This window comes from Pan paniscus, chromosome 20 (genome assembly GCF_029289425.2).
Source record: "Pan paniscus chromosome 20, NHGRI_mPanPan1-v2.0_pri, whole genome shotgun sequence".
NCBI lineage: Eukaryota > Metazoa > Chordata > Mammalia > Primates > Hominidae > Pan > Pan paniscus.
In genome coordinates, this window is record NC_073269.2 from 57,955,241 (window position 1) to 57,981,448 (window position 26,208).

General features: G+C 42.4%; 2 protein-coding genes across 11 annotated transcripts in view; one reads left to right on the forward strand and one right to left on the reverse strand.

The window, feature by feature from the left end:
* Positions 1–377: 377 nt before the first annotated feature.
* On the reverse strand, positions 378–4,815 carry LOC117976936 (zinc finger protein OZF-like). The gene is made up of 4 exons (XM_034944727.3): positions 4,758–4,815; positions 4,184–4,310; positions 3,479–3,571; positions 378–2,896 (listed from the first exon to the last, which is right to left on the reverse strand). The coding sequence occupies exon 4, from the start codon at positions 2,829–2,831 to the stop codon at positions 1,269–1,271; it is 1,563 nt and encodes a 520-aa protein (XP_034800618.1). The 5' UTR covers positions 2,832–2,896; positions 3,479–3,571; positions 4,184–4,310; positions 4,758–4,815; the 3' UTR covers positions 378–1,268.
* A 4,641-nt stretch (positions 4,816–9,456) lies between these two features.
* The window catches only part of ZNF613 (zinc finger protein 613), a 59,236-nt gene continuing 42,484 nt past the window's right edge, over positions 9,457–26,208 (forward strand). For 6 of the 10 annotated variants that reach the window (XM_055103580.2, XM_055103579.2, XM_055103578.2 and 3 more), the window contains exons 1-3: positions 9,457–14,152; positions 16,458–16,622; positions 22,755–22,961. In XM_055103580.2, coding sequence (XP_054959555.2) covers positions 22,947–22,961 — 15 coding nt within the window. In that variant the 5' untranslated portion in view covers positions 9,457–14,152; positions 16,458–16,622; positions 22,755–22,946. Of the gene's footprint in view, positions 14,153–14,179; positions 14,607–16,457; positions 16,623–22,754; positions 22,962–26,208 lie in introns of those variants that run through there. The other 4 variants (XM_055103576.2, XM_008966227.4, XM_034945190.3 and 1 more) reach the window with 4 other exon arrangements.

Below are 26,208 nucleotides of genomic sequence, written 5' to 3' on the forward strand. Positions count from 1 at the left end.
TCGTATCTGCACCTGCCACCAGAAAGTATGCTGAGGGCAATCACTGCCTGGCATCGTGCTCCTTGAGGTTATCTACTGGGACATCTGTAGCCTACTGTTCAAAGAATGCAGTCATGCAGGCCTGCACTAAATCAAGCAGCTGACCGACAACCGCCCCCCCTCCTTGTTTTCTTTACTCAATAAATATGAAGTGCTATAGAAGCTCAGGGGCCTTGTTCACTAGAAGCAAGGAGCCCCCGACCCCTTCTTCCAAACATATTCTTTTGTGTTTGTCTTTATTCCCACATTCATCCTCCTTTGTTCAGTCCAGTAGGGTCTGTGGCACAGTTCAATTATAAGTTACGTAGCATTATACAAAGATTCGATGCAGATATTCTATGGGAAGGCTTTATGCACATTTAATCATACATACTACAAATTCACAATTGTGATGTTAACACATGCAGTTCCCAAATATGAGCAATCATTTTTACAATAAAAATAGGCACAAAACACTTAAATATTTGGTATTGTTCTGATATTTTTTGCTTTGTTTTCTGACAAGCATATTTATTTACATATTTAATACAATACTTTCTATAATGCTGATTATATAACAAGAGCAGAAAAAAAATACAGATGAAAGCATGATTTCCCAGATTCATTAACATACAAAATTACAAATTTCTTTTTTCTTTTCCTTATTTATTTATTTATTTTTTTTAGATAGGCTGTCACCCAGGCTGGCAAAATCTTGGCTCACTGAAACCTCCACCTCTTGGCTCAAGTAATTCTCTGCCTCAGCCTCCTGAGTAGCACTGTCTCCAGCTAATTTTTGTATTTTTTTGTAGAGATGGAACCCTATGTTGAAAACACTGGTCTCGAACTCCTAAGCTCAAACGATCCTTCCGATTTGGCCTCCCAAAGTGCTGAGATTACAGGTGTGAGCCACTGCACCTCACCTAAAGTACAGAATTTCTTCTTTAGTGTCAATTATCTGAAACTGATGTAACTGCATATTATGCCAACAACATCCCCATAATCAGTAATACACAGATGTTCCTTCCTGTTTGTTCCCTCTGGCTTATATTCAATTGACATTTATTGAAACAGGTATTACCTCCTGACTGGCATCATGCCCAGCACTATTCTCTGATAAGAAATGATGTGTAAGCTTGAAATTAAAGTTTGTTCACATTTGCTGCAGCCTTGAGGTTTCACTCTTACATTAACCTTGTGGTATAATGAGCTAGTCCTTCTCACTGCCAACTTTCAGATATTCACTTCATTTATGATTTCTCTCCTTTGCGTGTTTTCTGATGTAGAATGAGGTTGAATTTGCGGAAGAAGGTTTTCCAACACTCAGTGCATTCGTAAGATTTCTCACCTATATGCGTTCTTTGATGTATAATAAGATGTGACTTCTGGGCAAAAGATTTCTGACATTTGCTGCATTCGTGGGGTTTCTCTCCTGTATGTGTTTTCTGATGTAAAACCAGGCTAAACTTGACGGGGTAAGTTTTCCCACATTCACTGCATCCATAGGATTTCTCTTCTGTATGGATTCTCTGATGAGTAGTGAGACTAAACTTACGAGAGAAAGTCTTCCCGCACTCAAGGCATTCGTAAGGCTTCTCTCCTGAGTGAATTCTCTGATGGATCAGGAGATAGGACTTCCGGCTGAAGGCTTTGTGACATTCTCCACATTCATAAGGTTTCTCTCCAGTGTGAGACCGCCGATGAATATTCAGGTGTGACTTTTGGCTGAAAGTCTTCTGACACTGACTGCATTCATAGGGTTTTTCCCCTGTATGAGTTCTTTGGTGTAGGATGAGACTAAACTTGATGGAGAACATTTTCCCACATTCGTTGCATCCATAGGGTTTCTCTCCCATATGAGTTCTCCAGTGAGTATTGAGGAATGACTTTACACTAAAGCCTTTTCCACATTCACTGCAGTGATACGGTTTCTCTCCTGTGTGAGTTCTCTGATGTCTACTGAGCTCAGATCTCTGGATGAAGGCTTTCCCACATTCATTACACCCATACGATTTTTCCCCAGTATGGATTTTTTTATGTAAAATGAGGTTAAACTTAAGGGGGAATGTTTTCCCGCACTCATCACAACCATAGGGTTTCTCTTCTGTGTGAGCTCTCTGATGGATCATGAGCTGTGACTTATTGCTGAAGCTTTTCTGACATTTGCTGCATCCATAGGGTTTCTCTCCAGTATGAGTTCTTTGATGGAAAGTGAGTTTTGACTTATCACTAAAACCTTTTTGACATGTATGACACTCAAAGCATTTCTCTCCTATGTGAGTTCGTTGATGTTTATTAAGGCACGACTTATCAGTAAAAGCTTTCCCACATTTATTGCACTCATAAGGTTTCTCTTCTGTATGGGTTCTCTCGTGTAAAATGAGACAGGACTTCCAGCTGAAGGCTGTCTGACATCTACTGCATCCATAGGGCTTCTCTCCTCTTTGTGTGCTTTGATGCTTAAAGAGGTCCAACTTCTGGGAAAAGGCTTTCCCACAGTCACTGCAGTCATACTGTTTCTCTCGTTTTTGAGTTTTCCAGTGTTTTATGAGCTGTGACTTATGACTGAAAGCCTTTACACATTCATTATATTCATTGTATTTCTCTTCAGCATGAATTTTCTCATGCTTAGGATAAAGAAAAACTTTGTCATATCCATTACATTCACCTTCATTTCTTGCATAGCTTCTGTTTTGAATAAAGTACTCTAGATTAGGATTCAGGTGTTTCCCAAGTACAAAAGGGGTATGAAGGTTTGAGCTCAGATGAGATGTTATGTTGCCAAATGTATGATATTTGTGGTGTCTGTCCATAGTTTCCAGGCTGCTTTGGTTTTCTCAGTGCCATTCTGTGTGATCATTGACTTGCCAGGCATCTTCTAGAAAGGAGACCAATTAATCCACTGTGATCATGTAATAAAAGGAGTAGAAGCTCACAGCAAGAGCCAAGGAGAGAAGAGGAAGTGAAACTGTGGGTAGAGAATGAAAGTCTGAGATATTTATAAATGGAAGAAGAAAAAACAGAAGAAACTATGAGAGGTATGAAACACATACAAAATGAAGATAAGGGAGGAAAATTTAGGAATACTTGAAAATAGGGCTATGACTATGAATTAGGGGGATGAAGACAGGGAAAAGCAAGTAAACTAAAGATGCCAGGGAGAAAGATTAACCAGGAAAGCAAGTTCTGAGATGAGCCAGAGAGGGATTTGATCAGAGTACCTAAAAGAAGAACATGGATTCTTTTAAAAGCCAAGCAAAAGAGTTCTAATATGGAGCGACTAAAAAGTGGAGGCAGTATTAAGGTATGTGAGGAGCTTATGTCAGCTGTTCTTAGTCACATTCACAACTTTAAGAACTTCAAAAACATTTCTCCGAACAGCATTTCAGAGATGCCCCCCTATTTCTGTTCAACTGGGATATTACTTTAAGTTCTCCTATAGGACTGGTTTTTCACTTACCTGGACAAACCTGACTGTGGATTTCTTCCTCTAGTATCCATGGTTTTCCTTGCTCCAACCAGAATAATGCATCTGCTTTGGTAACTTGATAGCCTAGAAAAGTATCAAGGAAAATTATAAAGGACACATGAATGCAAATACTAGAGCTACAAGACTTCTGAAGAATGATGAAGATTACTTTTTTTTTTTTTTTAAGATGGAGTCTCACTCTGTCACCAGGCTGGAGTGAAGTGGTGTGATCTTAACTCACTGCAACCTCTGCCTCCCGGGTTCAAGTGATTCTCCTGCCTCAGCCTCCCAAATAGCTGGGACTACAGGTGTGCGCCACCACACCCAGCTAATATTTGTATTTTTAGTACAGACAGGGTTTCACTATGTTGGCCAGGATGGTCTCGATCTCTTAACCTCATGATCCACCCCCCTTGGCCTCCCAAAGTGCTGGGATTATAGGCATGAGCCACCATGCCTGGCCGAAGATTACATTTAAGGGGTTAAATAATTTGCATCTGGGCCAAGTAAAGGCCTTAACGTCCATTGGAAATGAGAGAAAAACACTCTGTTAGAGGCCAGAAAAGTACTAAAAATCTATGATGTATTAAACTGAAGTCTAAAAAAAGTAAAGTATTTGTGAGGCCCCACCCTTTTTAATTACTCAGAAAGGAAGGGCAATTGATTGCCTACACTACCCAGGAAAACTGTGCTTACCCAGTGATACCAGGTTGCTATAATTTTCCAACATCACATCTTGGTACAGATTCTTCTGAACAGGGTCCAGTAGCTGCCATTCTTCCCAGGTGAAACCCACAGCTACATCCTTGAATGACAGTGAGCCCTGTAATAGAACATTCCTACTCAATTCTAAAGGATTACCATTGTGCAATGCTATGAACATAAATGATAATTTCTTATAATACATTTTCCCAGAGTAAGTTATTTGGCTGCCTTCCATGTAACTAGTTTTGCCTTATAATATATAGGAAAAATGTTTTAGTTAAAATATCCTATTTTGGTACTTGCATTCATTCACTGATTCACATATTTAATCATTCATTCACAAAAGAGAAACAGAACCTCCTTACATCCTTTAATAAAATATTTAATCTGCAACAGCAGTCCCCAACTTTTTTGGCACCAGGGACTCGTTTTGTGGAAGACAATTTTTCCACATACTGGGGCAAGGGGATGGTTTTGGAATGATTCAAGTGCATTACATTAATTGTGTACTTTATTTCTATTATTATTACATTGTAATATATAATGAAATAATTATACAACTCACCATAATGTAGAATCAGTGGTAGTCCTGAGCTTGTTTTCCTGCAACTAGATGGTTCCAGCTGGGGGTGATGGGAGACAGTGACAGATCATCAGACATTAGAGTCTCATAAGGAGCATGCAACCTAGATCCCTCGCATGTGCAGTTCATAACAGGGTTTGCACTCCTAGAAGAATCTAATGCTGCCTCTGATCTGACAGGAAGGGGAGCTCAGGCAGTTATGTGTATGATAGGGAGTGGCTGTAAATACAGATAAAGCTTGCTTACTGACCTGGTCCACTTCCTAACAGGCCACGGACCAGTGGCAGGGGTTGGGAAGCCCTGTTCTAGAGAATCATTGAGCCTGAGGGTGGGCAAGGGACACTCAACTAAAATTCACTCAAATTCACATTTAGATATGTCAATGCTGATACAGGAAACCATAAGAATACACAAAAACGTTTCAAGATTGATTATTTTAAAGATGGTGAAAAAGGATTAAGAGGGAACTTTCAGGTTTTGCACTATAAAATTCTATATTGTTTGAAAGTTTGACACTGCAAGTTTTTTTTTTAATTCATTCAAGTTGGAGAAGTATTATAATGATGATGATTTTGTTTAGAGACAGGGTATTGCTCTGTTACCCAGGCTGGAAGGCAGTGGCATGATCACAGCTCACTGCAGCCTTGACTTCCTAGGCTCAAGCAATCCTCCCACCTCAGCATCCTGAGTAGCTGGAACTACAGGTGTGTGCCACCATGCTCAGCTAACTTTTGTATTTTTTTGTAGAGACAGGGTCTTACTATGTTGCCCAGGCTGGTCTCAAACTCCTGGGCTCAAGTGATCTTCCCACCTCAGCCTCCTAAAGTGCTGGGATTACAAGTGTGAGCCACCATCGCCCAGCTCACATTGTGAATATTTTAAGCTTCATTTATATAATTGGAATTTAAAAAAAATAAGTAGATAAGTATTGGCTTTGAACAGAGAGCTAACACTGCATTCTTGGGTGTGAAGAGATTATGAAGGGAAACTCTAAGACTCTGTCAACATAACTTGGAACTGTTTACTAATCAATGTAAATAGGAGTTTCTCTACCTCAGCACTACAGGTTGAGCATCCCTGCTTCAAAATTCTGAAACCTATAATGCTCCAAAATCTGAAATTCTTTTTAGGGCTGAGGTGATGCACAAAAGTCATGCTCAAAGGAAATGCTTACCAGGACATTTCAAATGTTGGATTTTCACATTAGGGATGCTCAACTAGTAAGTATAAGTAAGTAAGTAAGCAAGCAAGCATTCTGAAAAAAAAAAAAAATCGTAATTCTGAAACACTTCCAGTCCCAAGCATTTCTGATAGGGGATGCTCAATCTGCATTTGTTGGAGGCCGAGAAAATGGGGGTTGTGACCAACCCAGTATACCACTGGAGGCTATATGAGCAAACAGAAAACTGTTCTCATGAAAGCAGGATGTTGGAAAACTGAAAAATTGCATCTGCCACCAGAAGGAGGGCCAAGGGCAGTCCCACCCGAGGCAGAGTGTTCCTTGTGGTTTGTAGGGAGCCAAAGGCCCATGGGACATGATCAACTGAGCATTCCACTGGAAGCTACATGATCAAACAGCAAACTGTTTATCACAAATGCAGGATATGGGCAAACTCACGACTGTGCCTGCTGACAGAAAGTTTGCTGGAGGCTATCATTCCCTGGTGCTGAGGTTATCTACTGGGACATCTAGATCCTGTTGTTTGAGGAATGCAGTCTTGCAAGCCTACTCTGGACCAACCAACTGACCCGTTCTTCCACACCCCTTCTCACTATCCCTTTTGCCTAATAAATACACAGGGATGTGTAAAGCTCAGAGCCCTTGTCCACTAGAGGCAAGGTGCTCCCTGACCCCTTCTTCCAAATATACTCTTTTGTCTCGTCTTTTATTCCCGCATTTGCCCCCCTTTGTTCAGCCCACCAGGAATCGTGGCAGGTTACATAGTGGCCCCCCCAAACAGTGACAGAATCGGGTGCTCCACAGTGGTTATCTATAGGAACATCTGAAGCCTGTTGTATAAAGAAAGTAATTATGTGTACCTCTAATGAATCAAAGCAGCTGACCAACCATTACCTCTCTCTCCCTATTGATTCTACCTAATAAATATGAAGGGCTGTAGAAGCTGGGGGCTGTCTTTGCTCACTAGAAACAAGGAGTCCCCTGACCCCTTCTTTTAAAATGTATCTTTTTGTCTTTGTCTTCACTTCTGCATTTGTCCCATTTCGTTCAATCCCATAGGAACAGACTGTAACAGGCATTGACATTTTGGTTTGGAGAATTCTTTATTTTGGGGCCCTGCAGTGTCATTGTAGGATGCTTAGCAGCATTCTTAGCCTCTATCCACTAGCTCCAATTAGCACACCCTCCTTTCCCATGTGTGACAATCAAAAATTTCTCCAGACATTGCCAAATGTCACCTGGGGTCAAAAAATGAAAACCACTGATAAAAAAAAAAAAAAAGCAGAATATTGAGGACTCTTTGTGGAAGACCATATGATGGTCATAGAATCCATCCATCTTAAAAATCTCTACATTTTATCCCTGAATAAAAACAGACCCCCAGGAGGCTGTGGACTTTGGCTACACTGTTCTGGGTCCCTGAAGCACTCTGATCACTGAGTTTGGTTTTGGTATTACACCACTGGCTTATCTGTGGGGGCACTAACTTCTATATGATCTATATCATGACCCATCAAAGAAATTTCTTCTTCTTTAAGTGACATGAAATATTCACTTTTCTAGAGGAGCTTTCTCCTCAGGGAAAAGGAAACGATTTCTTATTGTGTCCATGTGGTAGACTGCATTTCCCAAAGATGACCACAATAATATCTCACATTCCAAAGAAAATCTTCTGCTAAATCTTGCCACTCCCACACGAAGAGATGGAGCCTATTCCCTTCCTCCTTGAACCTAGCTAGTCTTGGTGATTTGCTTGTACCTGCAGAATGCAACAGAGGTGACACAACATAACTTCTGAGGCTAAGGCAGAAAAGCATGGGGGAAAGAATGAGAGATCAGACTATTACTGCGTCTATGTAGAAAAAGGAAGACAAAAGAAACTCCATTTTGATCTGTACTAAGAGAAATTCTTCTGCCTTCAGATGCTGTTAATCTGTAACCCTAGCCCCAACCCTATGCTTGCAGAAACATGTACTGTATTGACTCAAGGTTTAATGGACTTAGGGCTGTGCAGGATGTGCCTTGGTAAAAATGTGTTTGCAGGCAGTATGCTTGGTAAAAGTCATGGCCATTCTCCAGTCTCGAGTACCCAGGGACACAATGCACTGCAGAAAGCCACAGGGATCTCTGCCCAAGAAAGCCTGTGTATTGTCCAAGGTTTCTCTCCACTGAGACAGCCTGAGATATGGCCTCATGGAAAGAGAAAGACCAGACTGTCCCCCAGCCTGACACCCATAAAGGGTCTGTGCTGAGGAGGATTAGTGAAAGAGGAAGACCTCTTTGCAGTTGAGATAAGAGGAAGGTATCTCTCTCCTGCTCATCCCTGGGAATGGAATGTCTCAGTGTAAAACCTGATCGTACATTCTATTTATTGAGATAGGAGAAAACTGCCTTATGGCTGGAGGTGAGACATGCTGGGGGCAATACTGTCTTTACTTCACTGAGATGTTTGTGTAAAGTCAAAGATAAATCTGGCCTATGTGCATATCAAGGCACAGCACCTTTCCTTAAACTTATTTATAACACAGAGTCCTTTGCTCACGTTTTCCTGCTGACCCTCTTCCCACCATTACCCTATAGTCCTCCCACATCCTCCTCACCGAGATAGTAGAGATAGTAATCAATAAACACTGAGGGAACTCAGAGACCAGTGTTGGTGCGGGTCCTCCGTATGTTGAGTGCCGGTTCCCTGGGCCCACTTTTCTTCCTCGATAGTTTGTCTCTGTGTCTTATTTCTTTTCTCAGTCTCTCGTCTCCACCTTGTGAGAAATACCCACAGGTGTGGAGGGGCAGGCCTCCTTCATCTGGCACCCAACATGGGGCACGAACCCATGACCCTGAGATTAAGAGTCTCATGCTCTACCGACTGAACTAGCTGCAGAATGCAACAGAGGTGACACAACATAACTTCTGAGGCTAAGGCAGAAAAGGCCCTGTGGCCGCATCTTGGCTGTCTCAGAGCTAGCATCATGCTGTGAGAAGCCCATCCATGTCACACGTGGAGGTCACACACAGGTGCTCTGGCTGGCAGCCTCTTTGAGCCTAGTTTTCAAGTAATCCCAGCCTGGCACACAGATACAGAGAGGAAGAAGCCTTCAGATGATTCCAGTCCCCAACCTTCTGAGTCTTCCAGTTGAGATTCAAGACATCATGGTGTGAAGACAAGCTGTGCAGTAAAGGATTAACAGAGCAAGTCTGGGTTACCCAGAAACTGAACATTCCAAAGAAAGGCTCAGCCCTTCCCTATACCTGGGAGGTAACTTCTAAACCAAGCTTGTCCAACCTGCGGACCATGGGGTGCACATGGCCCAGGAGGGCCTTGTTTTGTTGTTGGTGGTGGTGGTGCACACAGCCCAGGAGGGCTTTGTTTTGTTGTTGTTGTTGTTTTTGTTGTTTGAGATGGAGTTTCACTCTGTTGCCCAGGCTGGAGTGCAGGGGCACAATCTCAGCTCACTGCAACCCCCAACTCTCAAGTTCAAGCGATTCTCCCACATTCGAGCAATTCTCCTACTTCAGCCTCCCAAGTAGCTGAGATTACAGGCATGTGCCACCATGCCCAGATAATTTTTTGTATTTTTAGTAGAGACAGGGTTTCACCATATTGGCAAGCCTGGTCTGGAACTACTGACCTCAAGTGATCTGCCCACTTCAGCCTCCCAAAGTGCTGGGATTAGAGGCATAAGCCACTGTGCCTGGCCTCCAGGAGGGCTTTGAATGCAAAACAAATTTGTAAACTTTCTTAAAACATTATGAGATTTTTTGAGTTTTTTTCTTTTTTCTTTAAGCTCATTAGCTATTGTTAGTGTTAGTATATTTTATGTGTGGCCCAAGACAATTCTTCTTCCAGTGTGGCCCAGGGAAGCCAAAAGACTGGACACTCCTACTCTAAGCCGTTGGAATATATTGTCTGATGAGGGTCTTTGTTTACTGGGAGCCTTGGGTCACACAAGATCGTCTATGCTAACAATGTATGATGGAAACCTTGGGCCACACTGTAGTTATGGTGGCCTCTGAAAAGGCTGAAGAATAAGGTCAGCCACTCATGTGCTCAGTCTCACCCATATAACTAAAGCCAAATAAAAACCCTGGACACCCAGGCTCAAGTGGGCTTCCTGGACTGGCAATACATCATGCCTGTTGTCACACATCATGGCTAGGACAATCAAACATTGTCCATATGACTCCACAGAGAGAGGAAAACTCAAAGCTTCTGCACAGCATCTCCCAAACCCTGCCCTACACACCTTTCTCTGTTTCTGATTTTAACTGTATCCAGTCTATGTAATAAAATAAAATCATGAATATGACAGTTTTGCTGAGCTCTGTGTTATTCTAGCAAATTATTGAACCTGAGGAACCCCAGATCTTGCGATCCCCAGAACACACAAGCCATCACCATGTCTCAATTCCTGACTCAGTGAATCCATGCAGATCATAAAAATAAATTCACATCTCTAGGTCTTGGGCTGGCTTGCTATATAGCAACAGATTACTTGGAATAGGGAAACAGTCATAACAACATTTTAGTCCATGATGGGTTGCACACACAATGGTGGTCCCTTAAGATTATAATGGAGCTGCCAACAAACATATGAAAAAAAGCTTATCATCACTGGTCATTAGAGAAATGCAAATCAAAACCACAATGAGATACCATCTCATGCCAGTTAGAATGGCAATCATCAAAAAGTCAGGAAACAACAGATGCTGGAGAGGATGTGGAGAAATAGGAGCACTTTAACACTGTTGGTGGGAGTGTAAATTAGTTCAACCATGTGGAAGACAGTGTAGCAATTCCTCAAGGATCTAGAACTAGAAATACCATTTGACCCAGCAATCCCATTACTGGGTATATACCCAAAGGATTATGAATCATTCTACTATAAAGACTCATGCACACATATGTTTATTGCAGCACTGTTCACAATAGCAAAGACTTGGAACCAACCCAAATGCCCATCAATGATAGACTGGATAAAGAAAATGTGGCACATATACCCCATGGAATACTATGCAGCCATAAAAAAGGATGAGTTCATGTCCTTTGCAGGGACATGGATGAAGCTGGAAACCATCACTCTCAGCAAACTAACACAGGAACAGAAAACCAAACAGCACATGTTCTTACTCATAAGTGGCAGTTGAACAGTGAGAACATATGGACAAAGGGAGGGGAACATCACACACTGGGGCCTGTTGGGGGTTGTGGGGCTAGGGAAGGGATAGCATTAGGAGAAATACCTAATGTTGGTGATGGGTTGATGGGTGCAGCAAAACACCATGGCACATGTATACCTATGTAACAAAACTGCACGTTCTGCACATGTACCCCAGAACTTAAAGTATATATTTAAAAAAAAGATTATAATGGAGCTGAAAAATTCCTGCCATCTAGAGACGTGGTAGCCATCTCAAGGTAGTAGCATGCGTTACTCAGTTGTCAGTGATGATGCTGGTGTAGACAAACCTACTGCTCTTCCAGTCATATAAAATACAACACATACAATATGGATAGTATGTAATTCTTGTTAATGATATACATGACTATGTTACCGGTGTGGGGGAAAGAAAGATAGATCAGACTGCTACTGTGTCTATGTAGAAAGAAGTAGACATAAGAAACCCCATTTTGGTCTGTACTAAGAAAAATTCTTCTGCCTTGAGATGCTGTTAATCTGTAACCCTAGCCCCAACCCTGTGCTCGCAGAAACATGTGCTGTGTTGACTCAAGGTCTAATGGATTTAGGGCTGTGCAGGCTGTGCTTTGTTAAAAAGTGTTTGCAGGCAGTATGCTTGGTAAAAGTCATCACCATTCTCCAGTCTCGAGTACCCAGGGACACAATGCATTGCAGAAGGCCACAAGGACCTCTGCCCAAGAAAGCCTGGGTATTGTCCAAAGTTTCTCCCTGCTGAGACAGCCTGAGATATGGCCTCATGGGAAGGGAAAGACCTGACTATCCCCCAACACAACACCCATAAAGAGTCTGTGCCGAGGAAGATTAGTAAAAGAGGAAGGCCTCTTTGCCGTTAAGATAAGAAGAGGGCATCTGTCTCCTGCTCATCCCTGGGAATGGAATGTCTCAGTTTAAAACCCAATTGTACATTCTATTTACTGAGATAGGAGAAAACTGCCTTATGGCTGGAGGTGAGACATGCTGGCAGCAATACTGCTCTATACTACACTGAGATGCTTGTGTAAAGTCAAACATAAATCTGGCCTACGTGCACATCAAGGCACAGCACCTTTCCTTATTTATGACACAGAGAACTTTGTTCACATATTTTCCTGCTGACCCTCTCCCCACCATTACCCTATAGTCCTGCCACATCCCCCTCACCGAGATGGTAGAGATAGTGATCAATGAATACTGAGGAAACTCAGAGACCAGTGCTGGCAGGAGTCCTTCGTATGCTGAGTGCTGGTCCCCTGGGCCCACTGTTCTTTCTCTATACTTTGTCCGTGTGTCTTATTTCTTTTCTCAGTCTCTCATCCCACTGGATGAGAAATACCCACAGGTGTGGAGAGGCTGGCCCCCTTCATAAGGTTGTTGAGATTTATCTATGTTGGTGCATACATCTATGATTTGTTTTTTTATTATTGTTCAGTAGTATTCCAGGGTATGATTACACTGCAATTTGCTTATACATTCATCTACTGATGGACACTTGGACTGTTTCCTGTTCAGGGTATTATGCATAAAGGTGCTAAGAACATTCCTGTGAGTCTTTGTGAGGACATATAATTTCATTACTGTTGTATAAGTATCTAGGAGTGGAATTCCTGAGTCATAAGATTCTTGCTTTTATTTTGCAATTCTCCTAAGGAGTCATATAGTTCTGTAAAGCTTTTCACTCTTCACAGATTTGATATTTTAAGTAACACAGTATGTTTCTGAAATGGAGTTTGCATTTTGGGGCATTTTCTATAGATGTATCATGAAGGACACGTGAAAACTCTGTTATAAATATAAACACTCCACTGCATGCAGGAATTTCCTTCTCATTCTTCCAATGGAATTGTCTTAATTTAGGTTGGATCAGAATTAGAATTTACATTATGATGACTATGTAAATAATATTTATACGTCAGTCAGGTAGTATCCTATGATTACTTTTCTTGCACAACTTTTTTTTTTCTTTTTTCTTTTTTTCCTCATGAAGGGGTTGCCAAGGCTGTGTAGTGCAGTGGCTATTGATAGGTGCGATCATAGCTCACTGCAGCCTGGAACTCCTGGGCTCAAGCGATCTTCCTGCCTTGGTCTCCCCAGTAGCTGGGACTACACGTGTGCGCCATCGCGCCCGGGCTTGCACAACTTTTCATTCTCCCAGAGTCGTCTTATTTATTCCTTCCAGAATTTTAGGCACTTGGTTCTCCGAAAGCCCCGACGTTAAGATTGACTCCACCTACAGCAGAGGGAAGGCCCTTCTTCTCTCTTAAGGAAAATTCCCGCCTCCCGCATTGGATTCCTTTTCCGGTTGGCTGGTGGCTGCTCTCTTTACCTGCACTGGGCGGTGACCGTGTCCCTCAAATGTAAATGAGGTTCCAGGGGTCGCTGTTTTTTCACTTTCCGTCGACGGGGTGAACAATATCCTCGTACCTCGATTGCTTCTCCACACCCTTTTGGTCCTCAAAAGTCTTCCTCTTGCCCTCCACATGTAGCTAGATGCGTTTTCGCGGTATATGACTCAGGGTGCGATTGCTCTTTTTCCTCTGTGGAGAAAGCGTTTTCACTTGTACGGACACCTAAGTGTTAAGATGGCCGCGCCCATTGTGTCATTCCCGTCATTCTTTGTGCAAAGCGGATGACTTTTCTCCCCAGCCCGCTAAGGTGCACGTAGCCATACCATGTTTGTCTTGGCTAAGCTCGACCCTCTGAAAATAAATGAAACTTGGGCGCAGGATTTAGGTGCCAAAATATGGAGTTCTTCACCGTCCCGCGCTATCCCTGAATACTTGGGCAGAAAAGGTCCACTTTACCTTCCGTACGTGCGGGATTCAAAGATGGCTGCCTCCAGTATCCGTGACGAGAGGACGCGAACTTACTACCTCCCAGTCGTCCGTGCTCCGTACACCTGCAACTTCAGACCTTCCTCGGCCGCCGTAGGCCGGCTTGGAGGCTGGGCGAGGGCCCAGAAGTGGAAGAATTCAGGAAAGTGCAGGCTCTGGGAAGTCTCGGTGGGTTCCCCGCAAAATCAGGTCTGTGTGTGGGTCTGTCTGTCAGGATGAGGGGAGGAGGGTGTCTGTGGGCGTCCGTTTAGTGCGGAGCCGTGGAGTTTGTGGGGGAAGCGGGAGCAAGTGGGAGTCGGGGTATTGGGGTTGGGGCGTCTCCGGAGTCAGCCCTGAGGGATCCCAGTGGTCGGTAGTCAGAGTCTGTCCAGAGCAACACTTGGAAGTCCGTGATCAGGGTTTGGTGCCTTTGCGGGTCACTCTGTAGGGCTCGGTGATTGAGGACTGGAGTGAGGAGTGGTTTTTGTCAAGGAAAACTGTGTCTGCTTCGGATTCGGGGTTTTATTTTTTATTTTTGAGACAGGGTCTCGCTCTGTCACACAGGCTTGAGTGCAGTGGCGCAATCGTGGCTCACTGCAGCCTCCATCTCCCGGGGCTCAGGTGATTTTCCCACCTCAGCTTTCCCGAGTAGCTGGGACTACAGGTGAGCGCCACCACGCTATCTATCTAATCTATCTATCTATCTATCTACCTATCTATCTATCTATCATCTATCTAATCTATCTAATCTATCTATCTAATCTATCTATCATCTATCTAATCTATCTAATCTATCTATCTAATCTATCATCTATCTAATCTATCTAATCTATCTATCTATCATCTATCTAATCTATCTATCTAATCTATCTATCTATCTAATTTATCTATCTAATCTATCTGTTTATTGCAGAGACGGGGGGTCTCACTATGTTGCCCAGGCTGGTCTCCAACTCCTGGCCTCAAACGATCCTCTCACCTTGGCCTCCCAAAGTGCTGGGATTACGGGCGTGAGCCTTCGCTCCAGGCTGTAATCAGGATTTAATATGCAACTCAGTGAGGAGGAGCTCGGGTTCATGTGAACCTAGGTGTGTGGTCCAGGTTTTTGGATTAATCTAAGGGGGTGTGACCATGTTAGGGAGGTCTAGATGTGACAGTCGTGGAGACTTGTGAAGGCTGAAGCCTTGGGAGCCAGGGCATCCTGATTGGTGTGTGTGTTCAGGTCCAACGGTACATTCCCTCTCAGTCCCTTTTAAGTTTCTCTGCAAGGACTGGTTTACAAATCTCATTTGACTTCTCACATCTCTCCTTTCTCTCATCCTGGTAAATAGGAAAGCTTTGGGGAAGATCAAAGATTAATCAAATCTAAAATGGTAAGGTGGCCTGGCGCGGTGGCTCACGCCTATATTCCCAGCATTTGGGAGGCCAAAGTGGGCGAATTGCTCGAGCCTAGAAGTTGGAGATCAGCCTGAACAACATAGCCTGTCTCTCCAAAAAATACAAATATTAACTGGGTGTGGTAACACACGCCTGTAGTCCCAGCTACTCGGGAGGCTGAGGTGGGACGATCACGTGACCCCGGGAGGTCTAGGCTGCAGTGAACTATGATTGAGCACTGCACTCCAGCCTGGGCAACAGAGTGAGACCCTGTCTCAAAAAAAAAAAAAAAAAGAAAAGAAAAAGGAAAAAACAAAACGAAGAAAATGATAAGGTTTCTATTAAAGATTTTCGTTCTTCTTCCTCAGGTTTACTGTGTGAATGTGTGTATACACGTAAATATTTTCTTTCAGGTTCTGACACAAGTAAAACATCTCTCTTATCCCAAAATGTGTTCCCCAGTAATGACTTTTGATAAGATTTTTGTATATTTCAATTTCAGTTTTCTATGCTTGATTTTCACAGTGCAGATAAGCTGCTGAAACATTGGTATAATTTGCCTTATTTAATTTTACATTATAAATGTTCTTATAGTAAACATATCATCCATGTTTTTGTTTAAAAAAATTTTTTTAAGATTTCTGTAATAGTATACCATCAAGAGGCAAAACTGCACCACTGTGACTTGAATCACTAAGTGTATGGATATATTTAGATAGAATTTTAAGACTTAAAAAGTTCACTTATCACTTTTAAGAATGGGTTACAATTCTATGTTTACCCAAACATGTTTCTCCCTGACCCTCATCAGCACCTTAGTTTTTAATTTTTTTGCAATTGTAACTGGTGTGTTTTTAATTTTGACCTTTCTGTTCTCTTCTAGTTTACTCTTACATAGAAGAGCAATTAGTTTAGAAAATATTTACATTGTTTTTGGTCACCTTACTGAACAAGCTTCCCTGTTCTCCAGGTTACAAAAACTTTCAAACATATAACATGATTTAAAGAACTTTACAATTGAATACCTGTTGGCCTACCACCTGGATTTTATCATCATTTTATTGTGTTTCTTTTGTTACATATCTATCTATATATCATCCTTCTACTCATCATAATCCATCTTTTTTTCTTTTTATAGGGATGGCGTCTCACTATGTTGCCCAGGCTGATCTTGAACTCCTGACCTCAAGTGATCCTCTCTCCTTGGCCTCCTAAAGTGCTGGGATTCCAGGTGTGAGCCACTTCACCCGGCCACATTTATCCATCTTGTAAAATATTGCTTTGTTTTTTGGTGCATTTCAAAGTAAGTTGCAGACATTCATACATTTGCCCCTGAATATTTCAGTAGGTTTATCATAATCAAGTTCTACTGACAGCTTTTCCTAATTACAGGTCTATTAGTCCCATACTGTATAATTCAGTGGCTTTTACTATGTGTGGCCATCACCAAAGTCAATTTTAGAACATTTTCATCACTTAAAAAGAAACCCCGTACCCTTTTGTTACCACTCCCTATGCCCTACCACTAAGTAATCTCTAATCTACTTTCTGTCTCTATAGATTTGCTTATTTTGACCTTTCTGTTTTCTTCTAATTTACTCTTATTTCATTTCATGTAAATGCTACAATATAATATGTGATTTTTTGTGACTGGTTTCTTTCACACAGCACAATTTTTTTTTTTTTTGAGACAGAGTCTTACTCTGTCACCCAGGCTGGAATGCAGTGGCGTGACCTCAGCTCACTGCAACCACCACCTCCCAAGTTCAAGTGATTCTCCTGCCTCAGCCTCCCAAGTAGCTGAGATTACAGGTGCCTGCCACCATGCATGGCTAATTTTTGTATTTTTGGTAGAGACGGGGTTTTGACACATTGGCCAGGCTGGTCTCAAACTCCTGACCTCAGCTGATCTGCCCACCTCAGCCTCCCAAAGTGCTGGGATTACAGGCGTGAGCCACTGCGCCCGGCCAACATAGTATAATGTTTTCAAGGTTTGTCTGTGTTGTAGCATGTATCTGTACTTCATTCTTTTTTATGCCAGAATAGTATTTCATGGTATGGATATGGCATCTTGTATTTATCCTTTCATCAGTTGATGGACTTTTGGGTTATTTCCCCTTTTTGGCTATTATAAATAATGTGCTATAAACATTTGTGTGTAAGCTTTTATTGTTTTTATTTCTCTTATATATAAGCCTAGAAATGGAGTTGCTGGGTCATATGGTGTGTTTAGCCATTTGAGGAACTACCAGACTTTTCCAAAGTGGCTGCACCATTTAACATTTCTGCCAGCCATATTTGAGGGTGTCCATTGCCACCATATACCTACCAACACTTGTTATTTTTGGTTTTTTATTACAGGCATTCTAGTGGGTGTTAGGTGGTTTCTCATGGTTTTGATTTGCATTTCTCTGGAGACTTATGTTGAGCCACTTTTCATGTACTTATGATATACATAACTGAGGTACATGTATTTTTACTAAATATGGAATTGTTAGTATTTTTAATAGCTAGATAGCTCCATTTCTGGATGTGTGTACTTCTAATCAGCCAATTAATCCTGTTAATAGACCTAAATCCTTTACATCAACTTTGCATGCATGTGTCGCTATTTCCTTTACAAAGATTTCCAAGGTGGATTTTTGGGTTCTAGTAATATCTCAAATGAAAGTATTCAATGCAAAGTGTTATTTCCAAAATTGTTTAGTCACTTAATACTGATAAAAAAAGTATGTCTATTTTGGAATGCTTGCAACTTTTAGATATAAAATCATCAATCTGACTAAAAACTTATTTTTTATATATGTTCAATTGAATCTATAAAACTGTCACTCTTGCTTAGTCATATAATTTATTTCCTCTTCTCTAATATTGATTATTTATACTTGATTCTTTATCAAACTAATTGGGTAGCCTTTCCAGAATAGTTAAAATAGTGATAATCATCCTGTTCATCTTTGATACTGCTCTTGACTTTACAGAATGTACTTTTATAGTTTCATAGAACTTTTTTTTCTTCCTTCCTAGAACTTTTGTAGGATGTATTTAATTTTTTAAAATGAGGTAAAATTCACAAGACATAAAATTAATCATTTGAAAGTCAACAGTGCAGTCGTTCTTAGTACATTCACAGTGTGTACAACCACCACTTGCAGTCACTTCACATTCTCCCCTCCAGTAGACCCTGGCAACCACCTATGTGCTTTCCGTCTCTTTTTGTAGAGTGCCCGATTCTGTCGCTGTTTGGGGCGCCAGTTGTAACTGACCATGATTCCTGGTAGACTGAACAAAGCGGGGCAAATGAGGGAATAAAAGACAAAAACAAAAGAGTATATTTGGAAGAAGGGGTCAGGGGGCACCTTGCCTCTAGTGGATAAGGGCTCTGAGCTTTACACAGCTCTCCGTATTTATTAGGCAAAAGAGATAGAGAGAAGGGGGGGTGATTGTCGAGTAATTGTCAGTCGAGTAATTGTCAGTCGGCCTTTTGGTTCACAGCAGGCTTGTGAGATTGCATTGCTTGAGCAATAGCCTCTAGATGTCCCAATAGATAGCTTCAAGGAGCCCAGCACCAGGGAATGGTGGCCCTCAGCAAACCTGGGGCAGGTACAGAAGCGAGTTTGCCCACATTCTGTACTCATGATAAACAGTTTGCTGTTTGATCATGTAGCCTCCAGTGGAATGCTGAGTTGGTCACGATCCCTTTGGCCTTTTCGGCTCCCAACATCTTTTTTTTGAGACAGAGTTTCACTCTTGTTGCCCTGGCTAGAGTGCAATGGCTTGATCTCAGCTCACCGCAGCCTCTGCCTCCCGGGTTCAAGCAATTCTCCTGCCTCTGCTAGGATTACAGGCATGCGCCACCATGCCTGGCTAATTTTGTATTTTTTGTAGAGACCGGGTTTCTCCATGTTGGTCGGGCTAGTCTCGAACTCCCGATCTCAGGTGATCCGCCCGCCTCGGCCTCCCAAAGTCCTGGGATTACAGGCGTGAGCCACCGCACCTGGCCAGTGTGCTGTCTGTATGCTTTTACCTAATCTGGGTATTTTATATAAATGAAATCATATAACGTGACATTTAGTGTCTGACATTTTCTTTTTTTTTGAGACAGGGTCTCACTCTATTGCCCAGGCTGGAGCACATTGGCGCACTCTTGGCTCACTGCAAACTCTGCCTCCTGGGCTCAAGCAATTCTCATACCTCAGCCACCCTAACAGCTGGGATTATAGGCACGCACCACCATGCCTGGCTAATTTTTGAACTTTTTGTAGAGATGGGGTTTCCTCATGTTGCCCTGGCTGGTCAAGAGTTTATCTTGAGCTCAAAGCAATCCTCCTGCCTTGGCCTCCCAAAGTGCTAGGATTACAGGTGTGAGCCACCACGCCTGAGTGTCTGACATTTTCACTTAGCATAATGTTTTTGTGGTTGTGGATTGTGTGCTGGGCTACTCCTTTAATGATTAGCCAGGGCATCTATAAACCTGCCTTACCGTTCACTTCCTGCTTGCACTGAACCTGTAGACATCAGCCAGAAGGAACGTTTTAGAGTCTTCTTAGGTCTTTTCTCAGCCAACATCCGCCCCTGTGCATGCGTGTGGCTTTTATATATTCCTCAGTCTATATGAGTGCTTTTGAATGGTATAATTTCCTCAAGACACTTTCCTCCTACCTTTTTCTCACAACCTTTCCTCTGTGACTCAAGTGTAATCTTTTGCCCCAGGCAACTGAAGGTTGGTATTCTGCTTCACAAAGTGTTTGAGAAATGCCCATTACTTTTCCTCCCTGAGTGAATTCCAAAACAGGAAGGGGCCTGTTGCATAGGTCCTTCAGGTAGTTAGAATAGACAACAAACAATTTTTTTATTTTTATTTTTGAGACAGGGTCTCACTCTGTCACCTAGGCTGGAGTACAGTGACGAGATCATGGCTCACCGCAGACTCAAACTCCTGGGCTCAAGTGATCCTCCCACCTCAGCCTCCCAAAGTGCTGGGATTACAGGCGTGAGCCACTCCACTCAGCTAAACAAAATTATTTGTGAATAAAATCTATTCTGTTCCCTCCAGGGCCTGAATCCAGGTTCCCACATTGGGAATGTTGGCCGCAATCTTTAAGACCATCACTGAGCTGGGGAGGGGGTGGAGCAAAGACAGGTAAAAATGGCACAGAACTTTCCTACTATTTTTAAGTCACCATTTTGTTGTTGTTGTTCTTGTTTGTTTTGTTTCTTTGAGATGGAGTCTAGCTCTGTCACCCAGACCGGAGTGCAATGGTGTGATCTCAGCTCACTGCAACCTCCACCTGCCAGGTTCAAATGATTCTCCTGCCTCAGCCTCTCGAGTAGCTAGGACTACAGACATGTGCCACCACACCTGGCTACTTTTTGTAGTTTTAGTAGAGATGGGGTTTCACCATGTTGGCCAGGCTGGTCTTGAACTTCTGGCCTCAAGTGATCCTCTGGCCTCAGCCTCCCAAAGTGCTAGGATTATAGGCAAGCATGAGCCACCATGCCCGGCCAGTCACCTTTTTTTGACTCAACATTTGCTCTGTTGTTGTAAATCTTTGACTGTTTTTCAGAGTTCTGACCAAGTTTTTGTTTTGTTTTTGATTGTTTTTACTTGATTTTTTGATAGTTTTTTTACTTGAGTTTTTGATTTTTCGATAGAGGGACGGACCCTTGGACCTACCTACTCTGCCATTTTTACTCAATGAGATTTTCCTCCACAGTATATTTGCTTTTATTTTTTTTGTTGTTGGTACTTTTAAAAAAGAAATAAACTGATGCAAGTGCACCTTCAGTGATATCCTCTAATCCACCCCCTTTCCTCTCCTCCATCCCTAGGGATAACTATTCCCTTGAACTAATTTCATATAAGGCATGTTTTATTAAATGTGTACATATCCAAAAATAATACATAGTCTTATTTTATGTTTTTTAATTTTTTAAATATACTTTTCTTTGTTGTTTCTTTCATATGATGATGATTTGTGAACACGTCCTGTTTGGTAATGATGCTTTAGAATTTATGGAAATTTTCTTTATGGCTTCCTATACATACATGAGTTTTCAGGAAATATACTCCTCCAGGGAAAGGACTTAGCCACTGGAGCAAACAGGTGTGATTACATTCTCCAGAAAGCTCATAAGGGTCAAAAATGAAGTAGAAGCTCTTCAGCTATTCCTGGGAAAGGGGCCGTGGAAGCTCATGGGAAAGGAAGCCTTGCCATTTGAAATACACACCCTGGCTGTCACTGAAATGTTGCATCCACCGCCTCCTGCCCAGGAATGTTAGATCATTTGGGTTCTGCACCTTTCCACTAGCGGCGTTCTAAGAAGAAAAGTGTGAAACATCTCTTGCCACAATTATGTGCTTCTGAGATTGCAGAGGGAAGGGGAGCATTTGCAGCTGTGGGTTAAAGGATGAGTCAGTGCAGGCCCTGTGGGTTTGGAGCATGCAGGAGGGCCACCGGGAGCTTGTCACAATGATTCCACCCAGGTGGAAGGAAAGCTCAGGGTGATTCCATCCAGTTGATGCTCTCACCATGTGAGTCTCTTACTTGAGTTTTAGAATTGGGCATAAAAAAAGCCTTTGGGGCCGCCACTCTCTGACCTGCTGCTTTCAGGCCAGGGGTGTAGCGTGCAGTTTTTCCATTTGTCTTTGTGCCTGTGTCACTGTTGGCAGTGCTGATTTCAGAAGGTCAGATTATATGTCTATGACAGTGGCCATCTTCCATGATGACTGAAACTCCCTCAAGGTAGTAGCAAAGAGAGCTAAGATGTATGATGATGGTATGTAGTCCAGAGGAATTCAGCAGAGGCTAAGGTCATGTTCTTGGAGACAGGCTGTGTGGGTTCAGATTCTACTTCTGCTTTTGGACAATATAGTCAAATCTGTAAGCCTTAGGTCAATGTTGGAATGGGAAATAACGATTGATACTTTATAAGGATGTAACGCAGAAGGTAGTAATGAGAATTCAAATACGACAACTCCTCTGCTTGGCTTAGTACATTTGTCTTCAAACTGAGGCATGCCTACATGTGAGGTGTATGATGACTTTTGACCAGGCATGTGGACACACGTGGTTTTAAAGAAATAAATATCCAATTCCTCACCTTCTCTGTCCTTTTTCTAAAACCTGATCTAAGACGTTTCTTGGTGTTGCAGCATCATGTTGGTGCTGGTTCTCCTTTCCCATCTCCCCTCTCACAGTCACTTCACTTCCATTTCACAGAAGAAAGACATTTTGTAAATGTATTGGCCATACCTGTAGAATCTTATGTTTTGTTGCTCCAGGATTTGTTGTTGCCCCAGGGTGGGTTAAAACTTCTGGGGCCCCAAATAAAGGGACAGTTAGAGATGGCCCTGCATTAAGGTGAGAACACAGCAGCAGTGACAGCACCTGGGCCTGCAGGGAATGTCCACTCAAATCAATTTACTCTTCAGCCCGCAGGTCCTACTCCAGGAGCAAGACACTTCAAGTGAGGTGAGAAGGAGGTCCCAGGACCTGGATACCATCCTTTGCAGGGATGTAATTCACCAGAGACCAAGATTTCTAGCCAGAAATTGAGGGCAGCTCAAGGAGAGACTACAGACACAGCATCCTACTTACTGGCTATTTCCCAGTAACAGAAGAAAATGATCAAGTCCCAGGTGACTTTTTGTTTGTTTTAGTCTTTCCTTCATCACATGATTGATTTCTGGAAGACTTTAAAAGTCAGTTGAATTAAGTCAAAAAGTATAATTTGGTAAACTAGGATTTGCGCATCAGTAAATTTAGATTCTAATTTCAACATCTAGGCAAAGTAGGATCAGGACTATATTGTTTACATGTGGTATCATAGAAAGATATTTGGTCTTTGTCTGGCATAGAGCTCCTAAAACCCTTGGAATTTCCTGAATGATAAGGGTCTTTTTTTTTTGAGACAGGGTCTCACTTTGTCACCCAGGCTGGAGTGCAGTGGTGCAATCTTGGCTCACTGCAGCCTCGGCCTCCTGGGCTCAAGCGATCATCCCATCTCAGCCTCCTAACTAGCTGGGAGTGTGTGCCACCAGGCCCAGCTAACGTTTTGTATTTTTTTGTAGAGATGGGGTTTCACCGTGTTGCACAGGCTTGTCTCTAACTCCTGAGCTGAAGCAATCTGTCTCCCTTGGCCTCCCAAAGTTCTGGGACTACAGTTGTGAGCCACTATGCCTGGTCCTCTTTTTTTGTAGTGAAACTACTCTCAGTGGACCCCTAGGTAGCTTCAGTATGGAGGCTGGTTGCCAGAAATAACAAGCCTTGATTAGAAGCTTGGAACTTTCAGTACTACCTCTAATCTCCAGGGAGCAGAGAGAGGCTGGAGATTGAGTTCAGTCACCAGTGGCCAATGATTTATTCAACCATGCCTGTGTAACATAAAAACCCCTAAACAGCAGGGTTTGGAGAGCTGGGTTGGTAAACACATTGAGGTGCTGGGAGGTTGGTGTGTGCAGAGAGAGCATGGAAATTTATGCCCATACACCACCATACTGTGCCCTGTGCAGCTTTTCCATTGGGTTATTCCTGGGTTGTAAATAAACCAGTAATAGTAAAGTGCTTTCCTGAGCTCTGTGAGTTGTTCTAGTAGATTATTGAACCTCAAGGTGGGTTGCAGAAATCCCCACATTTGTAGCCAAGGGACAAAAGTCTTTGTAACCTGGGGACCTCACACTTGTGACTGGTGTCTGAAGTGAGGTTGGTCTTGTGGGATTGAAACCTTAACCTATGGGTCTTCCAGGAGTTGGTGTCAGAATTGAATCTAATCGTTGGACACCTATTGGGTGTTAGAGAATTGGAGAATTGGTTGATGTGAGCAAAAACCCACACATTTGGTGTCAGAAATGTGAGTAAAAACAGCACAATGGAATTCACACAAAATGACTAATGTTGGAACCTAATGTGTGACCGGAGCATCCTGTGGGTTATAGTAGCTGTCACCTTCTGTCTAATGTCTCTGACTGTCATCACATCCAGAGAGTCCTTGGTCACAGGATATGCACTGACTCTCAGGAGAAAGCAGACCAGTTCCCGAGAGGTGTCACTGTTAAATGCACTTAGGTCCCAGGACAGTTTTTGGATGATTCTTCCTAGAGGTGGTGTGACAGATGGTGTTTTTTTTCTTTTCTTTTTTTTTTTTTTGAGATAGAGTCTCACTCTGTCATCCAGATTGGAGTGCAGTAGTGCAGTCTTGGCCTACCGCAACCTCTGCCTCCCAGGCTGAAGTGATTCTCCTGCCTCAGCCTCCCGAGTAGCTGAGATTACAGGCATGCACTACGACTGCCCGGCTAATTTTTGTATTTTTAGTAGAGACAGGGTTTCACCATGTTGGCCAGGCTGGTCTTGAACTCCTGACCTCAAATGATCCTCCCATCTCGGCCTCCCAAAGTGTTGAGATTACAGGCATGAGCCACCACGCCTGGCCCTGAATATAAATGCCATAAGCACAGCCTTCTCATACATGCCAAAGCACAGGTCCTCAGAGACCTTTTTGGGAAGAGGCCAAAGGAACTCAGAGGACACAGTTCAGGGGTCCAAGGCAAAGTTACCCAAGGACCCAGCCTTGTGGCTGGTAGGGTCAATCCAGGAATAAAACCTGAAAGGCTGAGGAAAATGGAAAGATTGCACAACTTTCTTTTTTTATTCTTTTTCTAAATTTTTTTTTCATTTTTCTTCTTTTTCTTTTCTTTTGAGTTTCACATTGTCACCCAGGCTGGAGTGCAGTGGTGTGAACATGGCTCACTGCAGCCTCGATCTCCTGGGCTCAAGAGATCCTCCTGCTTCAGCCCCTCAAGTAGCTAGGCATGTGCCACCACATCCAGCTTATGGTTGTATTTTTTGTAGAGATGGGGTTTTGCCATGTTGCCCAGGCTGGGATTGCATGACTTTCTAAGGTTCTCTGTATGAACAGGTGGCTGACTTACTGTTTGAGACAGGATTGGCAGTAGGGAGTTGAAAGTACTGTTGTCTGGTAAGGGAATGGGTTGTTGGGATCCAGAGGGTTTGCTTTACAACATCCCCCTATCTAAGATAGTGCACACTCTTTTTCCATGTTCAAAGCCAGTTCTTACTCCCTCATCCTTTAATACCTTAAAAAAAGTAAGTATATAAATGTACATGGATATATATATATATATATATATATGCAATATGCTGTATAGGTTTATAGTCTGGGAGCAATAGGCTATACCGTAGAGCCTGGGCATGTAGTAGGCTGTATCATCTAGGTTTAAGTAAGTGCACTCTGTGATGGATGAACAACAGAATTGCCTAATGATGCATTTCTCAGAATGTATCCTTGTTATTAAATGACACATGAATAAATAAATATACATGTATACATGTTTGCATATATTTGTATGTATGTATATATATGCATATATATTTACAGATGTATCTGTCTTAGCCCTTAGATCTTTGGATAGTACCTTTCCATTATTGTATTTTCTCTTTCACAAACTAAATTGGTACATGCTAGACCTTACCTATCCTCTGTATTTATTAATCTTGTCTTTTATATATTGCATCATTCTGTCCTTTTGTTGCATTTTTGGTAGTTTTTTCAGATCTACTTACCAGTTCATTGACTGTCTCTTCAGTTATGCTGCTTACACACCTGATAACATAAATATAAATACTTCAAAACCCATATGTGTGTGTATGGTTTTTGAATAATATTTTGTATTTTCTTTTTTATTATTTATTTATTTTATTTTTATTTATTTATTTATTTTGAGATGGAGTCTCGCTCTATCACTCAGGCTGGAGTAGTGGCATGATCTTGGCTCACTGCAACCTTTGCCTCCTGGGTTCAAGTGATTCTCCTGCCTCAGTCTCCTGAGTAGCTGGGATTACAGGCATGCACCACCGTGCCTGGCTAAT